This window comes from Chiloscyllium plagiosum, unplaced genomic scaffold, assembly GCF_037043375.1.
Source record: "Chiloscyllium plagiosum isolate Xiang-an unplaced genomic scaffold, Cpla_swu_hap1 HiC_scaffold_40, whole genome shotgun sequence".
Lineage (NCBI taxonomy): Eukaryota > Metazoa > Chordata > Chondrichthyes > Orectolobiformes > Hemiscylliidae > Chiloscyllium > Chiloscyllium plagiosum.
In genome coordinates, this window is record NW_028270178.1 from 816,981 (window position 1) to 826,512 (window position 9,532).

General features: G+C 56.4%; 1 protein-coding gene across 1 annotated transcript in view; it reads right to left on the reverse strand.

The window, feature by feature from the left end:
• Positions 1-6,947, reverse strand: part of LOC122547310 (E3 ubiquitin-protein ligase ZFP91-like) — a 14,226-nt gene extending 7,279 nt beyond the window's left edge. Inside the window, 1 exon segment of the mRNA XM_087981606.1 lies at positions 6,915-6,947. Coding sequence (XP_087837732.1) covers positions 6,915-6,947 — 33 coding nt within the window.
• Between the last annotated feature and the right edge of the window lie 2,585 nt (positions 6,948-9,532).

The window sequence follows — 9,532 nt, forward strand, 5'->3', positions numbered from 1 at the left end:
TCTCTCACACCCTCTCTCACTCCCTCTCTCACTTCCTCCCTCCCTCCCTCAGTCCCTCCCTCCTCCCTCTCCACTCACTCCCTCTCTCCCTCCCTCTCTCAACCCCTCTCTCATTCTCTCACTCTTCTCTCTCTCCTCTCTCATTCACTCTCTCACCTTCTCTCCCCCCTCCTCACTCCCTCTCTCACTCCCTCCCTCCGTCCTCTCACTCCCTCCCTCCCTCACTCCTCCTCCCTCACTCCCCTCCCTCTCTCACTCACTCTCTTCTCTCCTCCCTCTCTCACTCCCCTCTCACCTCCTTCTCCCTCCCTCTCTCACTCCCTCTCTCACTCACTCTCTCACTCCTTCTCTCCCTCACTCTGTCCCCCCCTCTTTCCCTCCCTCTCTCCCTCCCTCCTCCTCCCTCTCCCCTCCCTCTCCTCCCTTCCACTCCCTCTCACCTCTCTCTTACTCACTCCCTCTCTCCCTCCCTCTCTCCCTCCCCACTCCCCCTCTCACACTCACTCCTCTCTCCCTCTCTCTCTCAAACTCTCTCTCCCCTCCCTCTCTCACTTCCACTTCTCCACTCTCTCTCACTCCCTCTCTCACTCACTCCCTCTCTCCTCCCTCCTCTCCCTCCCTTCCTCACTCCCTCTCTCACTCCCTCCCTCCGTCTCTCCCACTCCCTCCCTCCCTCACTCTCTCTCTCACCTCTCTCTCTCAACCCCTCTCTCATTCTCTCACTCATTCTCTCACACCCTCTCTCACTCCCTCTCTCATTCCTCTCTCACTCCTTCTCTCCCTTCCTCTCTCACTCCCTCCTCCGTCTCTCACTCCCTCCCTCACTCCCTCCCTCTCTCACTCCCTCTCTCACTCACTCTCTCACTCCTTCTCTCCTCACTCTGTCCCCCCTCTTTCCCTCCCTCTCTCACTCCCTCTCTCCCTCCCTCTCCCACTCCCTCTCCTTCCCTTCTCACTCCCTCTCTCACTCCTCTCTTACTCACTCCCTCTCTCCCTCCCTCTCTCCCTCCCTCATACCCCCCTCTCACTCACTCCCTCTCTCCCTCTCTCTCTCAAACTCTCTCTCCCTCCCTCTCTCACTCCCTCTCTCCTCCCTCTCTCACTCCCTCTCTCTCACTCACATCTCTCCCTCCCTCTCTCCCTCCCTCTCTCCCTCCCTTCCTCACTCCCTCTCTCACTCCCTCCCTCCGTCTCTCACTCCCTCCCTCCTCACTCTCTCTCTCCCTCTCTCTCTCAACCCTCTCTCATTCTCTCACTCATTCTCTCAACCTCTCTCACTCCCTCTCTCACTCCCTCTCTCATTCCCTCTCTCACTCCTTCTCTCCCTTCCTCTCTCACTCCTCCTCCTCCTCTCACTCCCTCCCTCACTCCCTACCTCTCTCTCTCACTCACCCCTCTCTCCCTCCTCTCTCACCTTCTCTCATTCTCTCACACCCTCTCTCACTCCTCTCTCACTCCCTCTCTCACTCCTTCTCTCACTCCCTCTCTCACACCCCTCCCTCACTCCCTCCCTCACTCCTCTCTCTCACTCCCTCCCTCCGTCTCTCAATCCCTCCTACCCTCACTCCCTCCCTCCCTCTCTCACTCACTCCCTCTCTCCCTTCCTCTCTCAACCCCTCTCTTTCTCTCCCTCCATCTCTCACTGCCTCTCTCACTCCCTCCCTCACTGCCTCTTTCACTCCCTCCCTCACTGCCTCTCTCACTCCCTCTCTCACTCCCTCCCTCTCTCGCTCCCTCCCTCCCTCTCTCCCTCCCTCTCTCAACCCTTTTCTCATTCTCTCACAACCCTCTCTCACTCCCTCTCTCACTCCCTCTCTCTACCCTTCTCTCATTCTCTCACACCCTCTCTCACTGCCTCTCTCACTCCCTCTCTCACTCCCTCCCTCTCTCGCTCCCTCCCTCCCTCTCTCCCTCCCTCTCTCTACCCTTCTCTCATTCTCTCACACCCTCTCTCACTCCCTCTCTCACTCCCTCTCTCACTCCCTCTCACTCCCTCTCTCACTCCCACTCTCACTCCCTTTCTCACACCTTCTCTCCATCCCTCTCTCCCTCCCTCTTTCCCTTCCTCTCTCACTTCTTCTCTCCATCCCTCTCTCCCTCCCTCTTTCCCTCCCTCACTCCCTCCCTCTCTCCCTCTCTCACTCACTCCCACTCTCCCTCCCTCTCTCACTCCCCGCTCTCACTCACTCTCTCTCTCACTCCCGCTCTCACTTCCTCTCTCACTCACTCCCTCTCTCACTCCCTCTCTCCCTCCCTCTCTCCTTCCCTCTCTCACTCCTCTCTCACTCAATCCCTCCCTCCTCACTCCCTCCATCCCTCGCTCTCTCCTCGCTCCCTCCCTCTCTCGTCTCTCACTCACTCCCTCCCTCCCCCCCTCTCTCACTCCCTCCCTCTCTCCCTCCTCCTTCCCTCACTCTCTCACTCCCATCCCTCACTCCCCCCTCACTCCCTATCTCACTCACCCTCTCACTCCCCCCTCACTCCCTCTCTCACTCCCTCTCTCACTCACTCACTCACTCTCACCCTCCCTCTCCTCCCTCCTCTCTCCCTCCCTTCCTCACTCCCTCTCTCACTCCCTCCCTCCGTCTCTCACTCCCTCCCTCCATCACTCCCTCTCTCCCTCCCTCTCTCAACCCCTCTCTCATTCTCTCACTCATTCTCTCACACCCCCTCTCACTCCCTCTCTCATTCCCTCTCTCACTCCCTTCCTCACCTCCTCTCTCACTCCCTCCCTCCGTCTCTCACTCCTCCCTCCCTCACTCCCTCTCTCCCTCCCTCTCTCAACCCCTCTCATTCTCTCACTCATTCTCTCACACCCTCTCTCACTCCCTCTCTCATTCCCTCTCTCACTCCTTCTCTCCCTCCCTTCCTCACTCCCTCTCTCACTCCCTCCTCCGTCTCTCACTGCCTCCCTCCCTCACTCCCTCCCTCTCTCACTCACTCCCTCGCTCCCTCCCTCTCTCAACCCCTTTCTCATTCTCTCACACCCTCTCTCACACCCTCTCCACTCCCTCTCTCACTCCTTCTCTACCTCCCTCTCTCACTCCCTCTCTCACTCATTCTCTCCCTCCCTCTCTCACCCCCTCTCTCACTCCCTCCCTCACTCCCTTCCTCACTCACTCTCTCCCTCTCTCTCACCTCCCTCTCTCTCACTCCCTCCCTCTCTCGCTCCCTCCCTCCCTCACTCCCTCCTTCACTCCCTCCCTCTCTCACTCACTCCCTCTCCCTCCCCCTCTCGACCCCTCTCATCATTCTCTCACTCCCCCTCTCACTCCCGCCCTCACTCCCTCCCTCACTCTCTCCTTCTCTTCAACCCCTCTCTCATTCTCTCACTCATTCTCTCACACCTTCTCTCACTCCCTCTCTCACTCCGTCTCTCACTCCTTCTCTCCCTCCCTCTCTCACTTCTTCTCTCCTTCCCTCTCTCACTCCCTCTCTCATTCAATCCCTCTCTCCCTCCCTCTCTCACTCCCCTCTCCCTCTCTCACTGACTCCCTCTCTCCCTCTCTCTCTCAAACCCACTCTCCTCCCTCTCTCACTCCCGCTCTCACTCACTCCCTCTCTCCCTCCCTCTCTCTCCCTCCCTCTCTCTCACTCCCTCTCTCACTCCCGCTCTCACTCACTCTCTCACTCACTCCATCTCTCACTCCCTCTCCCCTCCCTCTCTCCTTCCCTCTCTCACTCCCTCTCTCACTCAATCCCTCCTCCCTCACTCCCTCCCTCCCTCACTCCCTCTCTCAACCCTCTCTTATTCTCTCACTCATTCTCTCACACCCTCTCTCATTCACTCCCTCACTCTCTCTCTCACTCACTCCCTCTCTCTACCCCTCTCTCATTCTCTCACACCTTCTCTCACTCCTCTCACTCCCTCCCTCTCTCCCTTCCTCACTCCCTCTCTCCCTCCCTCCCTCCATCTCTCACTCACTCCCTCACCCCCTCCCTCCCTCTCTCGCTCCCACTCTCAAACCCTCTCATTCTCTCACTCATTCTCTCACTTCCTCTCTCACTCCTTCTCTCACTCCCTCTCTCACTCCTTCTCTCACTCCCTCATTCTCTCCCTCCCTCTCTCACTCCCTCTCTCACTGCCTCTCTCACTCCATCCCTCACTGCCTCTCTCACTCCTTCTCTCCCTCACTCTCTCACTCCCTCTCTCCCTCCCTCCCTCCCTCTCTCACTCCCTCTCTGCCTCTCTCACTCACTCCCTCTCTCCCTCTCTCTCTCAAACCCTCTCTCCCTCATGCTCTCACTCCCTCTCTCACTCCCTCTCTCACTCACTCCCTCTCTCCCTCCCTCTCTCCCTCCCTCTCTCACTCTCTCTCTCACTCCTACTCTCCCTCCCTCTCTCCCACCCTCCCTCACTCCGTCCATCACTCCCTCCCTCACTCCCTCCCACCCTCTCTCACTCCCTCCTCTCTCCCTCCCTCCCTCCCTCTCTCACTTCCTGTCACCATCTCTCTCTCTCTCTCTTCACTCTCCCTCCTTCTCTCTCTCCCTCTCTCCCTCCCTCTCTCACTCTCTCTCCCTCCCCCTCTCCCTCCCTCTCTCACTCCCTCCTTCCCTCACTCCCTCCCTCTCTCACTCCCTCCCTCTCTCTCCCTACTCCTCTCCCTCCCTCCTTCATACCTCCATCACTCCCTCACTCCCTCCCACCCATATCTCACTCCCTCTCTCCCTCCCTCCCTCTCTCACTCCCTCTCACCCTCTCTCTCTGCCTTTGCTCTCCCTCCTTCTCTCTCTCCCTCTCTCACTCCCTCACTCCCTCCCTCCCTTTCTCTCTCCCGCTCCCCCTCCCTCTCTCACTCTCTCCCTCCCCCTTTCCCTCCCTCTCTCACTCCCTTCTTCTCTCACTCCCTCCCTCACTCCCTCCTACCCTCTCTCACTCCCTTCCTCCGTCTCTCACTCCCCCTATCTCTCCCTCTCTCTCTCCCTCTCTCCTCCCTCCCTCACTCCCTCCTTCCCTCACTCCCTCACTCCCTCCTTCTCTCAACCCCTCTCTCAATCTCTCACTCACTCTCTCCCTCCCTCCCTCTCTCACTCCCTCTCACCCTCTCTCTCTGCCTTCCCTCTCCCTCCTTCTCTCTCTCCCTCTCTCACTCCCTCACTCCCTCCCTCCCTCTCTCTCTCCCTCTCTCCCTCCCTCCCTCACTCCCTCCTTCCCTCACACCCTCACTCCCTCCTTCTCTCAACCCCTCTCTCATTCTCTCACTCGCTCTCTCCCTCCTTCTCTCCCTCCCTCTCTCACTCCCTCTCTCACACACTCTCTCTCTCGCTCCCTCTCTCCCTCCCTCCCTTTCTCTCTCCCGCTCCCCCTCCCTCTCTCACTCCCTCCATCCCTCTCTCCCTCCCTCCCTCTCTCTCCCTCCACCTCTCCCTCCCTCTCTCCCTCCCTCCCTCCCACACTCCCTCCTTCCCTCACTCCCCCTCTCTCTCCCTCTCTCTCCCTCTCTCCCCCCCCTCACTCCCCCCTCCCTCCGTCCCTCTCTCTCTCTCTCCCTGTTTCTCTCCCTTCTCACTCTCTCTCCCTCCCCTCTCCCTCCCTCTCTCACTCCCTCCTTCCCTCAGTCCCTCCCTCACTCACTTCCTCCCTCCCTCTCTCTTTCCCTCCCTCTCTCCCTCCCTCTCTCCTCCCTCCCTCTCTCCCTCCCTCTCTCCCTCCCTCTTTTACTCCCTCTCTCATTCCCGCTCTCACTCCTTCTCTCACTCACCCCCCCCCTCCCTCCCTCTCTCAAACCCTCTCTCCCTCCCTCACTCACTCCCTCCCTCCGTCTCTCACTCCCTTCCTCCCTCACTCCCTCTCTCCCTCCCTCTCTCCCTCTCTCTCTCCCTCTCTCCTTCCCTCTCTCACTCTCTCTCTCCCTCCCCCTCTCCCTCCCTTTCTCACTCCTTCCCTTCCTCACGTCCTCCCTCCCTCCCTCTCTCACGACCCTCCCTCTCTCTCTCTGTCCCTCTCCCTCCCTCTCTCACTCCCTCCCTCCCTCACTCCCTCCCTCCCCCTCTTACTCCCTCCCTCCCTCCTTCCCTCACTCCCTCCCTCACTCCCTCCCTCACTCCCTCTATCCCCCCCTCTCTCCCTCTCTCTCTCCCCCTCTCTCCCTCCCTCTCTCACTCTCTCCTCCCCTCACTCCCTCCCTCACTCACTCCCTCTCTCTCTCCCTCAACCTCTCCCTCCCTCTCTCACTCCTTCCCTCCCTCACTCCTTCCCTCACTCCCTCCCTCTTTCTCTCTCCCTCTCTCCCTCTCTCACTCTCTTCCTCCCCCTTTCGCTCTCTATTACTCCCTCCTTCCCTCACTCCCACCCTCACTCCCTCCCTCAATCCCTCCCTCCCTCGCTCACTCCCACCTCCCTCCCTCTCTCTCCCTCTCTCCCTCTCTCACTCTCTCTCCCTCCCCCTCTCCCTCCCTCTCTCACTCCCTCCTTCCCTCACTCCCTCTCTCACTCCCTCCCTCACTCCCTCCCCCTCTCCCTCCCTCTCTCCCTCCCTCCCTCACTCTCTCCCTCACTCCCTCTCTTCCTCACTCCCTCTCTCCCTCCCTCCTTACCTCACTCCCTCCCTCACTCCTTCCCTCACTCCCTCCCTCACTCCCTCTCTCCCTCTCTCCCTCACTCCCTCTCTCCCTCCGTCCTTCCCTCACTCCTTCCCTCCCTCCCTCCCTCCTTCCCTCACTCCCACTCTCCCTCCCTCACTCACTCCCTCTCTCCCTCACTCCCTCCCTCACTCCCTCTCTCCCTCCCTCACTCCCTCCCTCACTCCCTCTCACCCTCCTCACTCCCTCCCTCACTCCCTCACTCCCTCCCTCTCTCCCTCCCTCCCTCACTCCCTCTCTCTCTCCCTGTTTTATTCAGTCACTTGTATCTTTCTCTCTCAATGTCCTGTTCTCCTTCTCTCTATCCCTCTCCTCACACACTCCCTTACCCAGTATCTGACATTATTTCTGTCTCTCCCCATCGACCTCTTGCTGTCCCTCTGCCCATCTCCATTTTCTTCACTCAGTGTCTCTCACAGTCTCTCTCTCTCTCTCTCTCTGTCAGTGTCTCTCACAGTCTCTCTCTCTCAGTGTCTCTCACAGTCTCTCTCTCTCCGTCAGTATCTTCCACAGTCTCTCTCTCTCTCTGTCAGTGTCTATCTCTCTGTCAGTGTCTCTCACAGTCTCTCTCTCTTTCTCTGTCAGTGTCTATCTCTCTCTCTCTCTCTGTCAGTGTCTCTCACAGTCTCTCTCTCTCTCTCTCTCTGTCAGTCTCTCTCTTTCTCTGTCAGTGTCTATCTCTCCCTCTCTGTCAGTGTCTCTCACAGTCTCTCTCTCTTTCTCTGTCAGTGTCTCTCACACTTTCTCTCTATCAGTGTCTCTCACAGTCACTCTCTGTCTCTCTCTGTCAGTGTCTCTCACAGTTTCTCTCTCTCTCTCTCTGTCAGTGTCTCTCACACTTTCTCTCTATCAGTGTCTCTCACAGTCTCTGTCTCTCTCTCTCAGCATCTCTCACAGTCTCTCTCTGTCTCTCTCTGTCAGTGTCTATCTCTCTCTCTCTATCAGTGTCTCTCACAGTGTCTCTCTCTCTCTGTCAGTGTATCTCACAGTCTCTGCCTCTCTCTCTGTCAGTGTCTATCTCTCTCTCTTTGTCAGTGTCTCTCACAGTCTCTCTCTCTCTGTCAGTGTCTATCTCTCTCTCTATCAGTATCTCTCACAGTCTCTCTCTCTCTGTCAGTGTCTCTCACAGTATCTCTCTCTCTGTATCAGTATCTCTAACAGTCTCTCTCTCTGTCAGTGTCTCCCACACTCTCTCTCTGTCTCTCTATCAGTGTCTCTCACAGTCTCTCTCTCTCTGTCAGTGTCTCCCATTCTCTCTCTCTCTCTATCAGTGTCTCTCACAGTCTCTCTCTCTCTGTCAGTGTCTCTCACAGTCTCTCTCTCTCTCTGTCAGTGTCTCTCACAGTCTCTCTCTCTCTCTGTGTCAGTGTCTCTCAGTCTCTCTCTGTCAGTGTCTCTCACAGTCTCTCTCTCTCTCTCTCTATCAGTGTCTCTCACAGTCTCTCTCTCTCTCTCTGTCAATGTCTCTCACAGTCCCTCTCTCTGTCAGTGTCTATCTCTCTCTCTTTGTCAATGTCTCTCACAGTCTCTCTCTCTGTCAGTGTCTATCTCTCTCTCTCTCTGTCAGTGTCTCTCACAGTCTCTCTCTCTCTCTCTCTGTCAGTGTCTCTCAGTCTCTCTCTCTCTCTATGTCAGTGTCTCTCACAGTCTCTCTCTCTGTCAGTGTCTATCTCTCTCTCTCTCTGTCAGTGTCTCTCACAGTCTCTCTCTCTCTGTCAGTGTCTCTCAGTCTCTCTCTCTCTCTTTGTCAGTGTCTCACAGTCTCTCTCTCTGTCAGTGTCTATCTCTCTCTCTCTGTCAATGTCTCTCACAGTCTCTCTCTCTCTGTCAGTGTCTAACTCTCTCTCTCTGTCAGTGTCTCTCACAGTCTCTCTCTCTCTCTCTGTCAGTCTCTCTCTGTTTCTCTGTCGGTGTCTATCTCTCTCTCTTTGTCAGTGTCTCTCACAGTCTCTCTCTCTGTCAGTGTCTCTCACAGTCTCTCTCTCTCTCTCTCTGTCAGTGTCTCTCACACTTTCTCTCTATCAGTGTCTCTCACAGTCTCTCTCTCTCTCTGTCTGTCTCCCTCTCTCTCTCTCTATCAGTGTCTCTCACAGTCTCTGTCTCTCTCTCTCAGCGTCTCTCACAGTCTCTCTCTGTCTCACTCTGTCACTGTCAATCTCTCTCTCTCTCTATCAGTGTCTCTCACAGTGTCGCTCTCTCTCTCTCTCTCTGTCAGTGTCTCTCACAGTCTCTCTCTCTCTTCATCTCTCTGTCAGTGTCTCTCACAGTCTCTCTCTCTCTCTATCAGTGTCTCTCACAGTCTCTCTCTCTCTGTCAGTGTCTCTCAGTCTCTCTCTCTCTCTATGTCAGTGTCTCCAACAGTCTCTCTCTCTGTCAGTGTCTCTCACAGTCTCTCTCTCTCTCTCTGTCAGTGTCTCTCACAGTCTCTCTCTCTCTATATCTGTCAGTGTCTCTCAGTCTCTCTCTCTCTCTATGTCAGTGTCTCTCACAGTCTCTCTCTCTCTCTGTCAGTGTCTCTCACAGTCTCTCTCTCTCTCTCTCTGTCTGTGTCTCTCACAATCTCTCTCTCTCTCTCTCTCTATGTCAGTATCTCTCACAGTCTCTGTCTCTGTCTCTCTCTCTCTGTCAGTGTGTCTCACAGTCTCTCTCTCTCTGTCAATGTCTCTCACAGTCTCTCTCTCTCTCTGTCGGTACCTTCCACAGTCTCTCTCTCTCTCTGTCAGTGTCTCTCACAGTCTCTCTCTCTCTCTCTCTCTGTCAGTATCTTCCACAGTCTCTCTCTCTCTCTCTCTGTCAGTATCTTCCACAGTCTCTCTCTCTCTCTCTCTGTCAGTTGAAACTTTATTGCTGGAACATGAAGAAGGGCCTGTGCCCGAAACGTCGAATCTCCTGTTCCCTGGATGCTGCCTGACCTGCTGTGCTGTTCCAGCAATAAAGTTTCAACTTT